This window comes from Didymosphaeria variabile, assembly GCF_027946475.1.
Source record: "Didymosphaeria variabile strain IMI 356815 chromosome Unknown scaffold_8, whole genome shotgun sequence".
NCBI lineage: Eukaryota > Fungi > Ascomycota > Dothideomycetes > Pleosporales > Didymosphaeriaceae > Didymosphaeria > Didymosphaeria variabile.
The window spans coordinates 1,931,421-1,953,044 of record NW_026611627.1 but is presented as its reverse complement, the minus strand read 5'-3'; the positions used below and the strand labels follow the sequence as shown (position 1 = coordinate 1,953,044).

The 21,624-nt window shown below is 53.5% G+C and overlaps 8 protein-coding genes across 8 annotated transcripts; 4 read left to right on the top strand and 4 right to left on the bottom strand.

Annotated features, from left to right (window-relative positions):
• Positions 1-52: 52 nt before the first annotated feature.
• RFA1 (Replication factor A protein 1) lies at positions 53-3,569 on the bottom strand (the record flags this gene model as incomplete). The annotated part of the gene is made up of 9 exons (XM_056219624.1): positions 53-139; positions 186-239; positions 288-409; positions 462-516; positions 1,044-1,149; positions 1,574-1,675; positions 1,726-3,271; positions 3,322-3,482; positions 3,535-3,569. 9 exons carry the CDS (start codon positions 3,567-3,569, stop codon positions 53-55), a joined length of 2,268 nt encoding a protein of 755 aa, XP_056066751.1.
• Positions 3,570-3,834: 265 nt separating this feature from the next.
• Positions 3,835-4,895, top strand: N0V89_010883 (uncharacterized protein; the record flags this gene model as incomplete). The annotated part of the gene is made up of 2 exons (XM_056219623.1): positions 3,835-3,975; positions 4,023-4,895. 2 exons carry the CDS (start codon positions 3,835-3,837, stop codon positions 4,893-4,895), a joined length of 1,014 nt encoding a protein of 337 aa, XP_056066750.1.
• A 490-nt stretch (positions 4,896-5,385) lies between these two features.
• N0V89_010882 (uncharacterized protein) lies at positions 5,386-6,462 on the top strand (the record flags this gene model as incomplete). The annotated part of the gene is given in 5 exon segments (XM_056219622.1): positions 5,386-5,544; positions 5,558-5,576; positions 5,653-5,867; positions 5,965-6,049; positions 6,110-6,462. 5 exon segments carry the CDS (start codon positions 5,386-5,388, stop codon positions 6,460-6,462), a joined length of 831 nt encoding a protein of 276 aa, XP_056066749.1.
• Positions 6,463-6,604: 142 nt separating this feature from the next.
• On the bottom strand, positions 6,605-8,787 carry SRC1 (inner nuclear membrane protein enriched at telomere/subtelomere region; the record flags this gene model as incomplete). The annotated part of the gene is made up of 2 exons (XM_056219621.1): positions 6,605-7,199; positions 7,280-8,787. 2 exons carry the CDS (start codon positions 8,785-8,787, stop codon positions 6,605-6,607), a joined length of 2,103 nt encoding a protein of 700 aa, XP_056066748.1.
• A 447-nt stretch (positions 8,788-9,234) lies between these two features.
• N0V89_010880 (uncharacterized protein) lies at positions 9,235-10,181 on the bottom strand (the record flags this gene model as incomplete). The annotated part of the gene is made up of 4 exons (XM_056219620.1): positions 9,235-9,465; positions 9,527-9,972; positions 10,021-10,080; positions 10,130-10,181. The coding sequence occupies 4 exons, from the start codon at positions 10,179-10,181 to the stop codon at positions 9,235-9,237; spliced, it is 789 nt and encodes a 262-aa protein (XP_056066747.1).
• An 835-nt stretch (positions 10,182-11,016) lies between these two features.
• On the top strand, positions 11,017-11,505 carry N0V89_010879 (uncharacterized protein; the record flags this gene model as incomplete). Its single annotated transcript, XM_056219619.1, has 1 exon — positions 11,017-11,505. One exon carries the CDS (start codon positions 11,017-11,019, stop codon positions 11,503-11,505), a length of 489 nt encoding a protein of 162 aa, XP_056066746.1.
• Positions 11,506-11,918: 413 nt separating this feature from the next.
• Positions 11,919-18,809, bottom strand: N0V89_010878 (uncharacterized protein; the record flags this gene model as incomplete). The annotated part of the gene is made up of 1 exon (XM_056219618.1): positions 11,919-18,809. The coding sequence occupies one exon, from the start codon at positions 18,807-18,809 to the stop codon at positions 11,919-11,921; it is 6,891 nt and encodes a 2,296-aa protein (XP_056066745.1).
• Positions 18,810-19,532: 723 nt separating this feature from the next.
• On the top strand, positions 19,533-20,854 carry RPN6 (26S proteasome regulatory subunit rpn6; the record flags this gene model as incomplete). Its single annotated transcript, XM_056219617.1, has 2 exons — positions 19,533-19,797; positions 19,848-20,854. 2 exons carry the CDS (start codon positions 19,533-19,535, stop codon positions 20,852-20,854), a joined length of 1,272 nt encoding a protein of 423 aa, XP_056066744.1.
• Between the last annotated feature and the right edge of the window lie 770 nt (positions 20,855-21,624).

Genomic DNA, 21,624 nt, shown 5'->3' with positions numbered 1-21,624 from the left:
ACCCCAGAAGACTACGCCGAGGGCCCAGCAAAAGAGAGAACAAGGAACACGTTTAGAAGACAAGGGCTGCACCCTTAGTCTTCTTGTCACCACCCAACTCGAAGTGCTTGCATCGCTTGAGGGCGAGCTGTGCCTTGGTCTGCGAATTGTCAGACGTGTTCCAGAGTAGTAGGCATGGATCGTACCTTGCAAGCAGTGCACTCTAGACGGAGCACGACCTTCTTGGTGGTCTTCGCCCTCTGGAATGCTGTCAGCACAGGACTTGCACATGCTTATTTCGACCGTACCTTGTGGAAGACGGGCTTGGTCTGACCACCATAACCACTCTGCTTGCGGTCATAACGGCGCTTTCCCTGGGCGAACAGCGAAGCTTTGCCGGCCTTGTACTGGGTCACCTTGTGCTGGGTATCTGCAGGTTCTCAGTATACTGCCTTGATTCCAATTATCAGCTAAGGACTAACGCTTCTTGCAGTCCTTGCCCTTGCAGTAGGTTCGTCGGGTCTTGGGTACGTTGACCTATCGCAGCAGGTTAGCTTGTGGTTCCTTAGATCATCGTGACCATCGTATGGTTCTGCTTGAGCAAGCGACTATTGCGACACGAGCCATCGAGACGGAGCGGCATGGAGACGTTCGCAATCGATGCATTGGTGGACGATAGGTGGAATGGGCGACCCTTGCGTCATTTGTCGATCAAGGAGTCGCCGTAGCTCGATGGTAAGTTTGCGATGCGTCATGCCGTGGAAACCCATCCTCAGCATCGTGGTGGAGATGCGCCATCCCATGCGCTCGTGCCGGTAACGTAATACCGATACTGCCATCTTCAATTGCGGGATCCTTGATCGTCATGTAGACATAATTTCCCCTCAAAAGCTGTTGCAAAGCGACCGTCCTGTTCCCGCATTGCCGTCCAATACACCAGCCCGTGTTTCCTGCATCGTATTCTCGGAGGCGAAGTTCGTAGTCGATCGGTATGCAGGCATCGTTCGCTCGTGTCGCAATTGTGCAAAGCTCCGTTTTATCTGTGCTAAAGGCTGTAGACTCACCATCTTGGCTGATTTTGCTGTGTCGGTTAGGGAAGGCGACGGTGAGGCGTTGGTGTGGATAGATTGTTGACTTCGTCGTCTATTTTTCGTGTGTGCGGAGGCTCGGCTGCCGCGTTAGTCAGCGATTTGCTGTTAGCGCGCTTCCCTCTTGGCACATTGGTAAAGCCTGCACATGTGGGCTGCAACGGCCTACAACTGAAATTCACCGGATTTAAGAAGTTTGCAAGAGCAAGCAATGCCTTGCCCTCGCATAACCGCATCAATGTTTTCCTTCTTTTTGGTAGAAAGATGACTTTAGTATCGGTAGATTCGCCGTTTTCGCCACGGACGCCACAGTACAAAAATTTCGGATACATGCATTTACAGGGCATTACTACAGTGCTATGTAGCCAATTCTGTTCCTCTGAACGTTGTACGTTAAATCCCACGTCGTCATGTATCGCCGCGTCCGTATGGAGTTGCGGCGAGAGGAGAGGGAAACAACAAACATCAACTCTAGTTCCACAAGAATTCTGTATCACGATACGAACAGGCTGTCCCCATCCATGTCGTATTGTTTGATCAGCTGTGCAAGCTTGTTGGCTTCCTGGGCATAGTTCAGTGTGTTGATGCCCAAGACCTGATACCGAGGCCTATACCATCGTTAGCAGCATGTTAAGCATATTTGCGAAGATTTACTCACTTAGGCTGGTCATTGTACGTCTCCATCTTGCCGCGGACTCTGAAGTTGAAGGTCCTGCATGTACCCTCCTGCATAGCAATGCTGAAATCTTGGGTAGAATTCTCTTCACTGTCGTTCTTGATCTTCATCAGTTCGTTGGCCGACATACCCATGATAGTTCGCGCCGTGTCGTCGAAGCAGCTCAACCACATTTGACCGGTGTGGTCGGCGACGTTGATGCTCAACACGTATCGGAACAGCGGTTCAGGCCACTTCTTCTGGCACTTTTCGCACCACCACTCGCCACTGTTCTCTTCAATGACCTTCTTGTTGCAACCTTCTGTAGAGCAGGCTGGGTAAGCAAACGTAGGGCTGTTCCTTATGAAGACGACAGACGCTTTCAGGTTAAAGTATGAAGGAGTATCCATCTGCAAATAGTTCTCATCTTCAGTGATCTGGGAGATGAGTTTTGTGTCATTCTTCTGACCACCACCCGCGGATGCGAGGTTTTGGTGAGTAGAGAATGTAGCGTTCTGGCCAACGGCGTTGAACCAGCCTCGTAGCTTGTGTGCCTCATCGATGTCGGGGTCGATAGTCATATTACCGGAACTCAACAAACTCAGACTTCGGCCGCCAAAGTCGCTAACCTTGACACCCTTGAATGCAATGATTGATTCCAGAGGCGCGTCAAATGACTGAGCTTGGTTGCCCCATATAGTCAGCCTAACCGAGGTTTGACTGTCGTCAGCGAGTGTCAGGTCTCGCTTGCTGAAGTCCTTGTTAGTCTTTGAGGAAGTGATCGTGTTGACTTCGCCAACTTCTTTCAGTACACCAACGGTGTCAATAGTGGTATCCTTTTCAACATTGTTGAGATCGCCAATCTTGGTGAAGTTGTACCGGATTTGCGGTTTGTTGTCTTGATCTTCGGCCTTCTCGACTTCTGTGTCCCTATCAAATTGAAGCTCGTAGTCGTTGGGTAGGTTTGAGAATTGCTTCTTTGCCAGTGTCACACGGCACGGCGCAGAGATGTAATATACCATGCCTTCTTCAAAGATTGGGTACAAGCGCTCGCACACCTCATTGAAGCCTGTAGCACGGATCTCGCCAGTGTCGTCCAGCAAGTTCACGGAGAACAGCTTGCCCTCACCCTTCTGGTTGTGCCATGTCTTTATATCGCCTTTGTGTGTGCATCGTGCCCGAATCGTCCACTTGTGCGCGTACGGAGAAAGTGACTCAATGGGATACAGATGAGGGTGCGTTGAGGTACCCTGGTTATTCTGATGGACGGGAAGCGATCGCTGTTGTTGCTGCGGCGCATGCTGTTGCTGCTGTTCGGGCCGCGAGCCGTAGAATCCGTTGCCGGAGATGGCGCCGGGTTGTGGCTCCGACTTGATGTTTTCGAGGGCTTCTGGTTGCCCGATCTTGTCGTGCTCGCCATACTGGTCGAGGACTTCTAGGTCCATGATGATCAGGATCTTCTTCTCCTTCACCTGCTGAGGGTTGAACTTCAAGAGCCGGACAATGGAGCCTTTCTTGAGCTTTCCGGAAAGAACGATATCGTTTGCCGCTTGAACGTATCAGCTGCATGAAGCATGACTGCACACCATCTTCACTTACACGTCGCGATCATAGTTTGTATGAAATTTCGGACGTCACTCAACACGACACGGAAGCGCTGAACGCCACCCCCCTCGCCACCCTTGGGATCCATCGTCTTGATCTGCACGCATTGCAGCACGGGGTGCTCTACAGAGCAGCCGTCGGGCTCGAAGATGCTCCTGGGCTAGTATTAGCTGGTCTGTTGTGGGACGTTCTGCGAGGAACGCGTACCTGATAACACCCTGTGTGATCGCTTGTTCCGCCATGTCTGCGAATATAACACGTTGGGGCAGACGAACGTGGTGGTGCTGTAGTGTTAGAGCGAAAGCTTGGAGATGGCGGTCGGACGTGCTTGCCTCCGCGACGCGTCGACGCGTAAAGTATTTCACGTGATGAGAGTTGGCGGGAGGCGCAAGCCCCGCACTAACGGAAGGCGCAGCAACATGGGCTACGTAATTGGTTGAACCCACAGCTCACAACCAAGCGACGGTGAACTCGCAGCAGCAACAGACATTCGCAACCAAAATAACCATGGCCGACAACGAGATTGCCACGAAGGCACCCGAGAGCGACGCGCAGGAAGCACCAGCAGCTCATGTTCCTCCTCCAGCTGCGCCAGGCCAGAGTCCCATCCCTGGGGACAGCATAGCTCAGGAAGGTCCAACCATGGGCGTAAGCACTCAGTAACTGCTGTTGCTATGCTCGCTGACGCGGTCCAGGATCACTGCACCACGGATAGGCCTACGCCTGAGGGCGAGGCACCGACTGGTGAATTAACGAAGCTCGGCGGGGTCGACGTATACGTAGCAAAGCCCTCAGACTACCCGCATTCACCGTCCAAGCTCCTGCTCCTCCTTACGGGCGGTACCGGGATAAAGTCTACGAACAACCAGCTCCAGGCCGATATGTATGCCACCGAAGGTTACCTGGTCATTATGCCGGACCAATTCGATAATGACCCTGCTCCTAACACGGTCAACATGGCCGAGCTTAACAAGGACGCATCATGGCTGGAAACAATAAAGATGAAGAGTGCTGAAGGTATCAAGTCGTTCATGATTGACATGTGGCTTGCACGACATACGCCTGAGAAGGTGTTGCCAATCCTGCACAAGGTCATCGAGGGTGCAAAGGAGGAGTTCGCCGATGCGGTAGCTAACGGGGGTGGGATCTACGGCGTCGGATACTGTTTTGGGGCTAAATATATCCTGATACTAGCAGGCGACCATCCAGATACCGTCGCCTGGGGTCAGGAAGCACCCAAAGATGAGGAACAAGGCGCGGTTAAGAACGCACCCGTCATAAAGGCTGGCGCCATTGCCCATGGCACGATGGTGACCAAAGAGGATCTTGAGGCTGTGAAATCTCCGGTGTACATTGTCGCCGTCAAGGATGATCCGTTATTCCCAGAAGAAGAGGTCCTCACTCCAGGACGACAGGCACTGGAGAAGAACGAGGTCGAGCACGAAGTCCAAATCTTCCCAGGTGTGCCTCACGGCTTTGCGGTCTATGGGGATTACGAGGATCCTAAAATCAAGCAATCACAGGCTCAGGCTTACGGTCTAATGCTTGGCTGGATCCAGGCACACTAGGCATGAAAGCACCTAGACGCAAAGGCCCAAAAAGGTGGTTCTGCGGGGTGTGTATGTCGGCGTTTTGGTTCTACGGTTTCTCAGATATCACGAAGGTTTCTATGTCGCTTGGCAATCTACCCCGGCCTCATCATATGGTTGTTTTACCTTGTCAGGATTTCACGTGCGATGCGCCATGCCCTATTGGACACATCTCTGAAGACGACGAAAATCAATGTGGACAGAGAAGTATCGCAAGATTACCTCCTTGATTGCAATACCTAGATCGTGCTTCGGCAGTTGTGCGCACAGCCGTGCAATTATCATCGAGACTATCCACATCCCTGCTGCACTTCACCACTTCAATATCGGTCCTAGTCGAGGCTAGGTGGATGCAAGAGCAATGGCTATCCAACAGTTGTAGAGCACTGAATAAATCGTACAACAATCGCGACAATGCCATTCCTATTGCCATCTGTAGCCCGGTTTCACAGTCCCATACCTACCCACCATGTACTTCACATCCCTCATCTTGCCCTCCACTCTCCTCTCTAGCACCTCTGCCCTCAAAGTCGCCACCTCCCTCCAATGGATCGAACACACGCCACAGCCATACGCAATCAAGAACTTCTACAAGGGGTCCTCGACGGCCACGCTCTCCTCCGGCGGCGTGGCCAACCTAGCTTTTTGACTCCAGCATTGGTAATCACACACAAACTTTCATCTCCATGAAATCTCGTGTCATCCCGCAAATCTAACCAGCGCGTGTAAGGAGTAGACCTCGCCGCCAACGCCGAAACCCAAGGCCTCAAGCAATACGCCGACCACAAGAACATCCGCCTCATCTACATCATCACTGAAGTCTCGTACCGGCTGGTCGCACGCGCAGACGCAGGCATAAAGACGCTTGCCGACCTCAAAGGGAAAAAGATAGGCTCCATGCCCGGCACCAGCGCTGCAATCTTCGTGCAGCGCATGCTCTCCTCGGCCGGGGTAAGGGAGGACCAGTATAGTGTCGTCAGCGGCAACGTGTGCATGAAGGCACCGTGCGGGAGTGGGACGCTACCGAGCATGCTACAGGGGAAAACAGGTCGATGCGTTTGGAATATGGGAGCCTGCTGTTGAGCTTGGAGTGAGAGCGATGGAGAAGGACAATGTTGTGCTATTTCAAAATGGTAAGTCTCAAGTATTCTAGGAGGGAGGAGCACGGATGAGAGCTAAGGATGAGGGAACAGGCACCATCTACAGGGAAGTCTATAGTCTCTACACCACGACCGACAAACTCAACGACCCCAAGAAACGTGCCGACATCGTGGCGTTTGTGCGTGCGCTCAATCAGACGCTTGATGTGTACAACCACCCTAACTCAAGTGTGTACAGCTTCGTAGCTGATAAAGTGGGTATGGACGCTGAAGTCGTGAAGGCTGTATGGGAGGAACACAAGTGGAGTGGGACGTGGAAGGATGAGGAGCTGATGCCGCTGCTGGTGGATGAGGATGCGATGCTTGCGAAGAGCGATCGGCGGGCGGCGATGTCGAGAGCGGATTTGGAGAAATTTTTGGATAGGAGTGTTATTGAGGAGTTGTGAAGTGCACATCACCATAGGTCAAGGATAGCTGAACATCTGGAAGACAAGGTATGGTATCATTAAAGAACACCAAAGTCCAAAGCCTGTCACAGGTACGACATGGCCAAGAAAATTGAATGCGAGCACACGCAAAGAAAAGCAATTAGTACTGCGGATGTCCGTCATCCCAACGTTGGCCTTCCACGTTCGGCTCGGGCGGACTGCTGCCGGGCGTTGACATCCAGCCCAGGCTACGCCGTCCACCGTCGCGCTTTCCACTGCTGTGTCCATCTTCCAGTAACCGAACAGGTCCAATCCATTCCCACATGCGCGTAATGTCGCCGCTTGCTCCTTCACGTACTGCAGCACGGATATTCGAATTGTGCTCGACCTTCTTCTGTACACGCTTCCAGAGGTTCATGCGCCGCGAAGACGAAAATTCATTGCGAAGAACATCGTCTCGGAGTTGGTTCATGCTGAGACCGCGGTCCTGGTATGCGCCTGGTTCTTGATGAGCCAGGGCGGCTTGATTGGCGAGGCGATCGAAGACGTCGCTGGCCAATTGCTTCGCTCGAGCTTCGATAGCTCGATTAGACGTAATGACATATCTGCCGTACGCTCCACTCGCGATGAACAGGATGACGCCTACAATCTGGAGAAGATGTCGTTCAAGTGATTCTCGTAGGGATCGTCGGATGCTGCAAGCGAGGGTGAGCTCTGAGAGAGAGGTTGAGGCGAGCCGACGTTCTCCGGTAGTTCTATATTAGAAGCAAGAGATCTGATTAGTACAGCTCGGTCAGACATACGGTTATAGAAAGATAAAGGAGGTTCAACTTACCCGTCGCTCTTCTCAACCACTTCCTGCCTTCCCGGTATTTCGCCGATAGCTTTGGCAAATAGATCCTCGAATTCGGCATTCGATAAACTCTTGCTTTTCTTGGCTAACAATCCTGCCTTCAGGTCCGCAATGCTGACCTCAGGGCTCTGCACGACCTTGCCCTGCGCATCGTCCTCGCCACACTCGAATTGTGCGCGTCGTTGCCGTAGCATTTGCACAGCGTGATCAGCCACCTGGGTGACCTTCCGCGTCTTCTCTGTGTCTGGCTCACAGGTAGGTGGTAGAGGAAGGACGCCTCCAAATGATAGTGGGTGGTACTTCTTGATGAAGTCTTTCTCACACTCAACCTGCAATTTAGGGTAGCAGTACGCATGAGGCGGACATGGTTCGCACTGCGGAAGAAGACCGGTGGCAAACTCCGGGAGTTCGACACCAGCGATTGCCGTGGGCGCGACAGAGCCGGTGTTGCAGAAGCCGATTGCAAACTTCTCTTCTCGCCAGACTCCACCAAGAACGGCGAACGCGGTCGTAATGAATGTGAGCAGGAACGCTTGGACAGTGCTGGCGGTTTTATGAGGATCTCTGCGTCGTCTTGAAGGCAGGATATCCACCTCGCCATTCTTAGCGCGTTCTCGAACCAGCTCTAACTGCTCTTCTGGTGTGTACTCCTCGCCTTCCTCGCCTTCATCGCCGCTATCGGGCACAGCGACTACTGCCTCCTCTTTCTTCACACGAGAAACAGGCATCTCGAAGGTTTTCCGAGTAGGGACGACAACGCCGTCCTCTTGTTGGCTTGCTTGGGGCTGATACGTTTTCCTACGGTTCGCATCGCTCTTGCGTCTGTCCTTCTGTTCAAAGCCCATGGTCTTTCTTCGTCGATCGCGCGCATGCGATTCGGGGTTTGGCGGAGAGCTACCGCTTTGAAAAGGGTTGTCCTGTGTGAAGGGGCTATCCGCAGCTGGACGGTGCCACGCCTCTGGGTCTGGTGTCGGCTCCTTGACTTGTGGCGCAAGGCTCTTCCGGGTGCGCTGATGCGCTGGCTGCCCATCGGCGTCTGCATCGGATTCGCGAGCATGCTTGTTCGGAACTGTCTGCGACGGTGTTTTCGCTCGACGTGCAGGTGTGCGGGCAGGCGCAGGTGCAGGCTTCTCGTCCTCGTGCTCTGCTGTAGCCGCTCGGGTCCTACGCCGCGACGCCGGCCTTGGTGCTGGTGGCGGCGGAATTAAGGTGTCGTCGCCCGTGTCGTCGGTCGTGGTGGTGCTCGCGGAACTGGAAGGCACATCGACTATGCCGCGCGTAGACCGCACTGTTCGCGCGGCTGCCCGCTGGATCTTCGCAGCTTGAGGCAGCACGTTGGCGGCAAAGAGTTCGACGAGCGCAGGCTTCTTCGCCGAGGCGGGATAGTGCACGCCATGCTTGAGCAGAATGCTCCGCAGCTCCGGCACCGTGATCTTGGTGGGCTCGACGCCGTCGTCAAGGTACCAGTATTCGCCGCGTGCGTCGGCCATGGTGGGATGATGTGCGATGGTCGCGCAAAAGAGGGCAAAGTTTGGCACGGAGCTTCAGTAAGTGTACAGGCCCAGTGGACACGGCCGGTGCGACCAAGGCTTGTGTTGAGCGGTGGGGTGCGTGCGGCAGACAAGAAAGTCGTAAAGTCGTCAAGCTTCGCTGCGGGTGGGACAGCTTTGTCTGCTTGACTGTCTGATGTCACCGCAGCAACCGCGCCGCCGCCAACAGCGCACGTGCCATCACAGTGTCCACCGGTCCGTTGCTGCCTGTTCAGCAACGCCTCTCATTGCACCGTTGCTGCATCCAGCGAATACGGGATCCATCTCTCGAGCTTTGTAGTGACACTCAGCATCCATCAATTCATCACATGTGCTTCTTTTGAAGTACGCACAGACCATGGCTTGTGCCGATATATACAGGGCTGTCTCTCCCTATCTCGAATTCCTCTATGCCGGGCTGGAGACAGAAGTGGTGAGCGTACCGCTCTCGACATAAGTTCCACTGAAGTACCAGTCCTCGGCACCGCTTCCGTCGTAACCTGAGCGCGGCAAACGCAGGATCCCCAAGTGCCAGTCAGCGCCGTTGGAGGACGTACTCGCGGAGAAAGGACCTGCAGCCTTGGTGAGTGCGTCGGAGCCAGTCGAGTGCCAGAAGGTGACTTGGCCAGCCGAGAAGTCCTATTGCACTTGCGTCAGCAAATGTTCTTTTCGCCAGCTCGGACCATGGAGGGAAACGTACAATCTCATAAGCAACATTATGCCACATATCGGCCACCAACGCCACCTTCCACTTGCTCTGGCCACCCACGAACCACTGCAAATTCGTATTACTCGTGCCGCTCTCTCCACTAATCCACCCATACTTCAGCTCCGTAAAGTGGCTCTCAAAGAACGCAATCTGGTGCTCATTCGTAGCACTCGGCACATTGGTCGAGCTGCGCTTAATGCTGAAGTGGTAGTACACTTTGCCGCTGCTAATCGAATCGGCCTGTTTTTGCGGGATAAGCTCCGTCCGCCACATATCGCTGTTCCATTTTGCCGTGCTGTCAATGGTGATCTTGGCGCCTTGCTTACTGCCAGCGTCGGCGGGGTTCTTGTACGAGGGCGAGAGGTTGACGTATTCGGTCACGTCGCCGGAGCCGTGGATGTAGTATTGGTAGGGTCCGACCTGATTTGCCCATGACCCTGGACAGTGTGAGCTGAGGGTTAGGCAGGGGGATTAGTGAGACTTACACTTGTTCAAGTCGGCGGAGGAGGTGAACTCGTTGAAGCGACCATCCCAGAGGATTGTGCCTGGATCTCATTAGACATACGCGGTGGAAACATGTGATTAGACACTAACCAGCAGACACAGCGCTCACAAAAGCGCTCACAAGTGCTGCTTTGCGCAACATAATGAATGACTCTGACAGCAATTGATCCAGGTAGATACACAGCAGGCGATTCAAGTCAGGAGATCCCACGTCCTCATGGCGCTATATAAAGCTCCAACTCTCACATCCAATCTCGCCATCCATGCATCGTTTCGCGGATCATCTACCCTGCAGTTCGCAATACGGGGAAAGAAACCATCTTGTTTCGTCCAGGCCACGCACGTTGGTCGTGGCAATGGGTGCGTGACCGTCGGTCCTAATCAATTTAGATGTAGCCGTCGGCATTTCAGGCACCGCGGACCGGGACCGGCCTCTGGCATCTGGGCACAAAATTTTCCGGATGCAGGTGTAACAATGTCGTGCTTGGTGTTTGATTGTGTCGGAAAGTGGTGAATTTTCCATCGTGTGGGATGGGGAACGGAGGGCAGGCGCTTGCGTCGACGTTTGGACGAGTGCAGGAGCTGTCCCATACATTCCTAGTGAGGCTTAGCTCGATGTGTAAGATGACTGAGGATAACCTAAAAACTATGGCGGCGTTTGTAGATAGGGAAAGCGTAGTCGTAGTTAAGAATCTTCAAGACGTAGTCATGCTGTCTCCTTTCGATCAAGAAAAGCACGCGTGAGCGTGCCTTCTTCATAGTAGCCGACGTTGTCATGGAAAATTTGCACTGCCATTATCATCTGATAGGTGCTAGGATGATATTGTCAGTATCTACAAATTTTCATCTTGTTGTACCTTCGTTTCTTCTACAATTCTTGCCTAAACTGTGAAAGTACTACTTATGCCAAGCCACTAAACCCAATTTTGCCCTCTCTACACGTCGCATTTCACTCCAACAAAATCCACACTCCCGAAATGTCTTCGAAAGATTCCGCCCCCACGCTCCCACCAAACGTTACGATCTTCGCACCGAGGTCCCCACAAGCTGCGCAAAACCTCTTACAAGCCCGCCTCTTCACGCGCCTCTCAGCCAGCGCTTCTACCACCCGAGACCAACTCTTAAAAGCTTCTAACTCACATAGCAAACTAAATGAAACGTTCTACCTCAGTCATGGGAATGCCATCTTGATCTTCGATGGCGGGAAAGAAGGCGTGGAGCTAGAGGACGCGCATCACGAGCATTTCCGCGCTGTTTGCTTGGCGCTCAAAGATGCTGATATCGGTCTCGATGTCGCTAAGTGCGTGCACGATGCAGAGGACGTGTTGCAAGCGGGGTTCCAGATCGATGCGATGAAGGACGGGTCGGTGCTGGTCATTGATCTCATGCATGCGGAGGCCGACGACGACGACGACGACGATAGCGACGAAGAGGAGGGCGAGGGGGACGAGGAGGTCGGAAAATAATGGTGCGAGTGGAGGAAAGTCATGAAATGTCATGCATGCGGAGAAGATGTACAGAAAAGAATCATTATTGTCATCATTGACGAAGACACAGATAACAATTTAGCGAATTGACCACAACTCCACCAGAGCCTGTAAACGATATCCGACTATCCGACCGTCCAACGCCGCAAACAGCCGTATTTCCAAACCATCATGTATACAAGAAATAAACGACGCCCGATTAACGTCGAATTTATTGCCATCCTCTTTCCCAAAATCCCAAATTGACCGAATCTGCCTTCATGAATTGGACCGCTCTGTGCCCGCAGCGACCCGTAGACTTCGACAACTCAAAGCACCATTCCAAACGTCGTGAGCATACTGAAGAGTGTATGTCGTATGTACAATATGATGCGGATACCTCGACTTAGCTCTCACCCAACCACACTTTCCTCTTCAGCGGCACGCCGGAAGTAGTCCGCATCGGCCTCACTCTCATTGCCAAGGGCCGCAGTTGGTAGATCGGTACCGACGCCAGAGTCACTGGGCGGTGCCCACATGGCCTCCTTCGTCATCTCCTCCTTGACGGCTTCCACAGCGCGGTCGACTTCGGATTCTGTGGGCATATGCACATCGTCACCGGCAGTCGCAGTCGAGACTTCGGAAGCGGTGACTTCGGACGGCGCGGCGACATCCGTAGCGGCAATGGTAGCAGTAGGCTCATCGCCCTCAGCATCGGATTGCTCGGATTGCTCGTAACGGGAGCCGTCTTCGCTACGCTCGTCGATGGTCTCGTTATCTTGATGAGTTGCAGAAGGAGCGTGAGAACCATAGGAAGTGCGGCGATCAACATCGCTGCCACTCATGTAGGACCCAGATGCATAAGTATACTCGCTACCTGTGCCTCCAAAGTCCGAACGGCCGTCGTATCCCGGCGTCTCGCCGTCAGCGTAGCTCTCTGCGTAGGACCCTGTGCCGAAGCTGTGACGACGCTCAGTGCCGGTTTGGCTTTGTGTCTCGTCCTGGTCTTCTTCAATGATTGAATGAGCCTGGTCCGGCTGGACTCCGGCGTCTTCATCTTCTTCGCTCAAGACCTCGTTCTCCTTGTTGGCCACCACAGCGCTGGGCCGACCTCCCCAGGAACCCTTGCGCAGAGAACTAGTCTTCACCGAGTGAGCTCGTTTGAGGCCTCCAGCGTTGTTGATCGTGGGGACGCTGATCGGATAGGCTTGGGCACCTGTTGGCGTGTTGCCACTGATCTGACCCAGGGAGTAAATACGACGGCTTGCCGGATGAGGTGGGCCATTGCGACGAATCGCGGGCCGCGGCTTCAGAGCGAAGGAAAGACCATTGGCAGCTGTGCTTGGAGGAGGCATTAGTTTGCTTGGATCAGCGTTGACATCTGCGCTCATGCGCTTCTTGACTTTGGAAGGACTCTTTTGTCCGTTCTTGGCAATCATGAGGGCGCGAGAGTGGTCCATGATACCATTCAAGATGCGGCGTTCGAGAGCATCTGCCTTGGCATCCATCATGTGCAGCTCTTCGCGTCGGATGTCAAGAGCAGTGTGCAATGAAGACACCTCTCCGGTCAGGCGAACCTTTTGGTGGGCAAGGTTCTCGCGTTCGGCTTGAAGGGCAGCAACAACGGCTAGGAGTGAGTCTTTTTCTTCCTTTAGCTCCACGATCGTGCGCTCCTTTTCTTCCTTCAATTCCGCCATAGCACGTTCTTTCTCTTCCTTCAGCTCTTGCACCATGCGCTCCTTCTCCGCTTTTAGACTCTCAACGTCGGCCTCTAGTTGCTCCTTCTGTGCAGATCTGCGCTCGACAACAAGGGCCAGCTCCTCTGCTTCACGCTCCTTCGATTCGTTGCCATCGATGACGAGCTGGGCCTGCTTGGCGACGAATTCGCTTACTTCGGCAGCAGTGGCTTTGACTTGAGCGTGGATGTCATCAAGGCGCTCTAGATGGGTAGTAGACTTTGCGGCTTCGTCAACGTGCTCAAGAAGCTTGTCGAGCTTCTCCTGTACTGGGGCATCGTCATACTTGGAAGGCTCCGGCAGCGCAAGCAGCTTGTCAAGCTTTTCTTGCACGGGAGCATCGTCATACTTCTCGGGCAACTCGATCGCTGGAGGGGGTGGCGGAAGGAGTGCTGGCAAGCTAGCGAAATGCTTCTGAAGTTCTTCGGAGCGCGTTCGGGCCTCTTCGTTCGCGGTTCGGGCATGTTCTTCGGACTCCTCCTTAGCTTTCTGTGAGTGCTCGTAATGGGCCTTCACCAAAGCCTCGATCTCGTGAAGAGCAACCATGAACTTTGGATGATATTCAGTCACGTTATCTTGGAGACCATTGAATATGTTCTCGATATTCTTAAGTTCGTCACGGGTGTGAGAGTGCTCCGTTTTGTCCTCCATCTTCTGGTCTTCGAATTTCACCATGTACTCATCAAGCTTTCCGGTCATCGCAGTGGAGTCGGTGGACCACTTCGTGGTGGCTTCTTCGAAGCGATCGTTCATGCCGGTGATAGAGGCACCAAGAGTATCGATGGTGAGTCGCAACTCCTCAGCCATGGTCTTGGTACTTTCGAGGATCTTTTCTTGTTCCTCGGCCTTCTCTTTCATCACCTTGGCTTGCTCATCGGCGAGAAGCTGAGCGTCATCGTACTTGGCCATGAGGGTGTCAAAACGAGTGTCGATCTTTTCCACCAGGCCAGCGATGATGGCTTCCTTGGCCTCATCATGCTTTTCGAGATTCAGAGTCGACTTCTCAGTTTGGTCGTTCTGCAAAGCTTCGATTGAACCATGAGCACGCTCGAATTCACGCGCCACCGTCTCCATCAATTCCTTGACATCGGTAGCCACGTTGAAATTGCCAGTGACGTTATCCTCCAGGCTTTTGAATGAGTCCTTGAGGCCGTCAAGAGGGCCACCCTCTGAAAGGCTCTTCTTGATGTCCTCCTTCATGTCATCAAGAAGTACCTTGACATCGGTGAGGTTTTCTGAAAGACTTGTTGCTTCTTGCTTGCGATCGTCTGCAGTCTTGGCTGTGATTTCGATGTCGTGCTCATACTGGTCTTTCATCTTGTCATAGCTGTCACGGAAATCCTGGAAGAGGCCGGTCAGCTGCTCCAGGTCAGACTTCGTGGGCAGGTCTTCCGGATTGGGTATCTTCAGATCATCGAGCTTGAGCTTCACCTCATCCACAAGCAAAGTGACCGCATCGACGTCAGCCTTCGTTGCTTTGGGGTCGGCTTCGTCATCCGACTTGCCGGCTTTCATCTCGTCCAGCACTAACTTGATGTCATCGGCAATGACCTGAACCACGGTGACGTCTGCCTTGGATGCACCTTCTTCCTCGAACTTCCTAGCCAATGCTTCGATGGCCTCTGAAGTGGTGCGAACAACTAGTTCAACCTCATCAATGCTCTCTTTCGTAACAATAGATGCTGGATCAGGTAAGGAAAGCTCTTCAATCTTCGCTTTCATGTTGCCGAGAAGCGTCTCAATGGCGTCAGTGTCATCTTTCATCGCCATACCTTCCACCACAGCAGCAGGTTGTTCCCGCTCTTGCAGTACCAGAATGGCTGCTTGGATCTCTTTCAACAATCCCTCGACACTGACAAGATCGTCTTTCATGGCCGTTCCAGGCACTGGTGTGGACTCTGCTGGTGGTGGCGGCGTTTGGATGTTCGCATCCATAGCTTCTACCTTGACTTGGAGCTGCGATAACATAACCTCCATTCTCTCAAGGTCACCGCGGCGTAGGGCTTCGCTGACGATCTCTCGACTAGCTGATTCGGCGGGAGCCTGCTCTGGATCCTCGGCAAGCACGATCTCATTGCCGGTGGGCTTTGGTTCCTCTTCAATGTCGCGCGTCGTGTTGTTACCCTTCAGCTTGTCGATGTCTTCACGCAAGCCTGCGAGGCCACTCTTTAGAGTATCGAGTATCTCGTATGAGACCGTCATGTCAACTGGCTTGTCAACCGCCTTGATGATGTCGGTTCGGAGTCCTTCGAGCCCTTCGTTCAAAGCGTCCAAGACATCGTTCGTAGCTGACAATTGTCGATCAGGATTATCGAGCTTCTTTTCTAAGTGTGAGCGGAGGTCATCGAGACCAAGACGAACAGCTTCCAGCACTTCTTCGGCATCGGCGCGAGCATGCTGACGAGTTAGCCCATTCGATTCCCGCACTTGTTCAAGTTCGCTCCGGAACGCCTCGAGAAGTTCCTCGCTGAAGCCAGTTGCTTTCGAGTTCACCTTGATCTCTTCAAGACCAGCCTTGAGCGCTTCCAGAAGCTCCTCTTTCTCCACAGGATCTTCAGCACGCACCAATGCGCTGCCGAGCGATTCTTTTAGATTCTCAATGTCTCCTTGGATAGCGGCAATATTTTCCTTGGAGGCATCCTGCTGGGATGAGCAGATGCCGTCGACGAGTTCGCGTATCGCATCGATGATGTCGTCCTTGTCTGACGCGCCACCTGATTTCACGAGACTAGCCCCGAGGGTTTCCCGCAAATGATCGAACTCTGCTTTCATTGTTGTGAGGACATCGTCGCTGGTGCTAGCTGGTGTGGTGCCTTCTTCCAATCGAGCTTGCATACCAGCGAATCCGGCCTGTACCTTCTCCAGGATTTCGTCTTTGTAGATTGAGGTTTCGCCAAGGATAACGCCCTTGAGCTGCTCAAATTCTTGCTTCATCGCTTCATTGATCTCATCGTCCGTATCTAGATCAAGGCCTCGCACAGCAACTTGCGACTTCATACCCTCAAAACCAGCTTCCAGGACGCTGAGGATCTCGTTCTTATGCGCTTCGGTGGTACTGCAACGTTCAGTAAGCTGCTCAAGTAGGTGCTCAAGCTCAGACTTGATGAATGATGCCGTTTCTGCTTGAGGTGACGGCTCTTCGGCACGCGGACCTTGCTCCATAAAACCCTGAAAGTCTCCTCGCAGACCCTCGAGTTGGCATCGGATGTGCTCAACAGTCTCGTCCTTTTGCGGAGTCTGTGTGCTGTTGTCGATGTAAATCTCCAGCTGGGTACGCAAGTGATCCAGTCCGTCGCGGAGTGCGTCCAGTACCTGCTCGGTGTCGCGTCCACCAGCTGAAGAATATGCCTGGAATTCGGAGTGCATGTCGTCCACAAGAGATTGCAGTCGTTGCATGACAGCGTCATCCGTATGCAAAGACGTGGCCCCGGATGACTCAAGAACGGCCTTCATGGCGCCGTACAGACTCTCTTGAGGAATCTCAAGCTCCTGAGCTCCTGGGTTGTGGCTCGACAAAGCTTCCTTGACGACTTCGTAAAGGGACTCCCGTGACAGGCCGACAGCAGGAGAGGAATTGTGTGCGAATGCTGGCTTCAGTTCCTCCAAACATTCGCGGACAGCCATGATCACCTCTTCTCGAATCTCGTGTGCTTCGTTGATCGGTGGAGGTAGCTTTGTGTGTTGGAGAGATTCTTGGACGATTTGTTCGATCTCCTCTTTCGTTGCGCCAGGCCCGCGATAGTCCTGGAGTCCTTCGCGCAGACATTCCAAAACTTCGTCACGCTCCAATCCAATGGTCTCAACGTCAATGTTCGGCTTATAGGCTTCGAATGCCTCGCGAATGGCTGTAAGGATAGCCTCCTGGTCCAAGCTTGCGGCTTGAGGCGCGTAATCCGCCAAAGCATGTTTGACCACGTCGTAGACCTCGTTGTTGTCTACAGTAGTCCGGGTCACGGTGGAGGAGATAGATTGACGACGTCGCTCGCGCATCACCTTGTCCATGTGCTCCTTGAGATCTGCGAGCCCCTCCTGGACAATGATGTTGAGCTGCTCGTTCGCTTGGCCTGATTCGATCATGGGTTGCTCTGCCTTCGCCTGCTCGGCCTCTTCGATCTTGCGAGCAAGGTCCCGGCCCATGCCGAGCACTTCGCCCCTCAACTCCTGTATCAACGTCTTCGTCCCCATCGTGACGCAACCCGAATCCGCGACGCTGTCCTTGATCTTACGCAGAAACTTGAGCATCTCCTCACTGACGAAGTCGGCTGCTTTGGGGCTGGCATATGGCTTCCCATCCTCGGCGACTTTGTGCAATGAGAGACCCTCTGATGCTGTGCGTGTTAATGGGCCAATACCAGGGGAGGGTTGAAAAGGTGCCGAAGTAGTGCGGACGAGGGCATTGTTGCCCGAGCTCTGCTTGACAAACTCCACCAGCTCCGTGACCTTCTTCGCTGTCTCCCCGTTCGCATTGTCGACGATCTTCTGCAGGTTGGTGATCAGTCGCTCCTGCCCGTCCTTTGTAACCATCTCACGGATGATCTTTTCGAGCATAGCGACGCTTGCTGCACCTTCAACGGAGTATGGGTTGGGGCTGCCGGTTCGGTCGTCTAAGAAAAAACTGCTCGGGGAAGCTATCCTCGGAAGGGTGAATTGCTTGGTGGGTGTCATATGAGGGTCCTTGAGGCTCATACTGCTTTGCGAATGAGACAACTCGGCCGCAGGACTCGAAAAGTCCCGCGAGTGGTTCATTGTCGCGACAAGATCCTTTAGGGATTTGCGAATATCCTCGTCTCGTGAATTGGTGGCTTCCTTGAGACTGATCAGATCTGTCGCGTTGTCCTTGCTTCGCCGACTCAGTTGCGTCATATCTTTCTGGAGATTCGAAACGATCGTTGCAATACTGAGAAGCTGATTCGATATTGAGTCCATGTTCTGCGGAGCTGATAGCGGCGTTTTCGATGGAGTTTTGTCAATGTTGAGCGGCGGAGGTGGATCCATTATGTGTGATGGCACGTTCATGGTTTGTAGAGCCATCATCGTCGCTGAAGGTGGTGTATTCTCTCCTAGAATTGCCTTGTGTGGCGGTCGCGCCGACGGTCGCAAAGAAGGTGTGTCCTTCAAAGCATCCCGGCTGGAAGGTGTGGGGGTTCCTAAACGTGACGGGCTAAGGTCACCACCAAAGTAATCCTTACTCATCTCTCGAGGAGGTGTTCCAGATCTTGTTGCGGGTCGTTCTGGAGATCGTTCGGGTGACTTGTGTGAGTCCAGGTAGCTCCGTAGATCCTTGACGCCCGTATTCTGAAACGATTGCATGCGTTTGTGATGAGCCCCCTTGATAAGTGATCGCTCGGGAGACCTCTGAGGCATAGGGTTAGTCGTGTATGAGCTCATGGGCATGCTCTCGCGCGCCTTCTCTTCCAACGCTTTGGCTGCCTGCGCAATTGCCGACGATGTGCCCGCGCGTGTGGTAAGAACTGGCGACCCAGGATTCAACGGCAGAGGCGGAGGTGCGCGCTCTGGGTCCGAGCTATCCCACCTGGTGCGACGAAATCGTGTCAGCGACGGCATCATCAATGGTGTTGCGGCAGTGGGAACATTGCAGGACAGAAAACGTACATGGGAATATGAAGCCTTGAATCGATGGAGAAAGAATGTGAGTGCCGAACGAGCTCTCGATCCCGTGAGCTATCCCTGTCGATGGAGGACATCGTGTATTATGGTGGTGATAATCAGGCAACTTGCAATGGAATGAGATGCGGAATGGAGTAAGATCGGATTTGTACCAATTGCGTTTAGGAATCGTCTAGCTGGGGAACGCTGCGATCCTGCGCGGGTATATGCTAATTCTTGAAGTCGTAGATGTGAGGGTGCAAGAACAGCGGTGTGTGTATGCTGAGATGCAAGCAGGCGTGTTTATCTGTTTACGTCCTCAGTACGTGCACAGACCAATGAGCTCATTGATTGGCTCCGGTCGCGCCACGCACTTCCGGCAGGCGCGCGGTGGAGTTGCGTGTGAATAAATGACTGCACAATAGCTGCATTACTCTGTAAAAGCTTTAAACAGACCAACTGCAGCTGCAGATGAGGCAGCAAACATCGTGGTTGTTGTAGCGACCAGCTGCGGACAAATGTTAGACCGCTCCGGCGAATCGCCGCATTCACGGAAGCTACCACGAGCGAAGAGCTCAGCAACTTCCCCGCCACGCCACCGTTAATTCGCTTTCACCACCGCTCTCGATCTCATCACCTCCTCGACATATCCCGAGCCACTTCTCGTCGATTCGCCCCCCAACCATGGCTGTCGCCGACAACGGCAAGCGGATAGCGGAGGCGCAGAAGCTCGCGAAGACAGAACCGGCCAAGGCAGAGCAGATATACAAAGAGGTGCTATCGACAGATCCCGGATCCAACGAGGCCGCTATAAAGAACTACGAGAGCTCGTTGGTCGGCCTAGGCGAGCTCTTTCGTGATCAGCGACGAGTGGATGCGCTCGCCGAGCTCGTCAAACAAACGCGGTCGGTGCTATCCTCATTCGCAAAGGCAAAGACCGCAAAGCTAGGTAAGCTGAGATATCTCCTGTGGCATAGCTCGCGACTAACTTGTATACAGTGCGCCAGCTGCTCGAACTCTTCACAACCATCCCCAACACCACCGACGTCCAGATCAACGTTACCAAGTCATGCATAGAGTGGGCTGTGTCCGAGCGGAGAGGTTTCCTGCGCCAGAATCTGGAGACCCGCCTTGTATCCTTGTACATGCAAAAACGCGCCTACTACGATGCGCTCACGCTTATCAACAGCCTACTCAAGGAGCTTAAGCGATTGGACGACAAGCTGGTGCTGGTAGAGGTGCAGTTGCTTGAGTCACGCGTCTACCATGCCTTAGGCAACATACCCAAGGGCCGAGCCGCACTCACCTCTGCCCGAACCTCAGCGGCGTCGGTCTATACCCCGCCTTTGCTGCAGGCGGGGCTTGACATGCAGAGCGGCATGCTACATGCCGAGGACGGCGACTTCAACACCGCTTTCTCATATTTCATCGAGGCTATGGAGGGCTATCACTCGCAAGATGAGGCGCAGAAGGCAACGTCAGCTCTGCAGTACATGTTGCTATGCAAGATCATGCTCAACGCTGGGGATGATGTGACCTCACTGATGACCTCAAAACACGCCATCAAATATGCCGGTAAGAGCCTAGACGCAATGAAGGCCGTCGCACGTGCACACACCAATCGCAGCCTGGAAGAGTACGAGACGGCATTGACCGACTACCGCCAGGAGCTGGGAAGCGATGCATTCGTTACGGGACATCTCCGGCGCTTATACGACAATATGCTGGAGCAGAACCTTATCAAGGTGATCGAACCATTCAGCAGGGTAGAGATCGATCACGTCGCCAAAATGGTGGGCCTCGATACGGTTCAGGTGGAGCGAAAGCTTTCGCAGATGATCCTGGATAAGGTTATCATCGGAGTCCTCGACCAAGGGGCTGGGTGTTTGATCGTCTTCGATGAGTCCGAAAGGGACCAGTCATACGACGCAGCCTTGGGGACGATTGAGAAACTGAGCAATGTGGTTGACGTGCTGTACACGAACCAGGCATCACTGCTGGAGTGAGACAAGATTAGCAAGGGGGCATTGTAGAGGATCAGCTTGCAGAATGAACCCTACCTTCAGGGCTGCTAGGAGCTGTCGATTATGTACTATACTAGGATGCCGTATGGCGCATGGCGGTGAGCCTGCCGTAATGGAACTTGCAGTGCCTAGTCACAAGGCTTAGTGTTCTGTTATATCCTGCGCTGAGCAATGCAGTATCCGGACTTTCGACCCAATGTACTGCCACTCCAAGGATTCCATTGGATCCGTCACAATTACCATCGCATGCGGCTTGTTTGAGCTCCGTGTTGATGGGAAAACATTAGCACCAGAAGGACAAGGAGCGAAGGGTGGTGCGTGTCTCGCTGAGACGCATGTATCATTCGAATTATGAGCTACTGAAGGGATACGCCTTCAAGAGGCCGGCTGAAAGCCACCCAAGTGAGCTTGAGGTTTTCGTCAAGCATAGCATACACCGTTCGACCATGTGCTGCGCAATCCAAATGCGTGCGCCCATAAATGCGCCCTGCCACAGCATGTCTGCATCGGATTCCGCAAAGGTAGTCATGAATATAAAATCTGACCTTGCAGGAGTAGACTCAGGCGGCGGGGCTTACGGGACTTCGGGACGAGCTGTGACACGTGACGCGATTTAAACTAGGAACTGCAGGTGCCATTTGCTCGCCACTCGCCGAACCCCTGCCCCTGCTGCTATAATGGGTAACGTCTTCTTGTGACATTCAGCACCACAGACATGCCAGCATGCACCTGACATCGTATTGAGATTGATC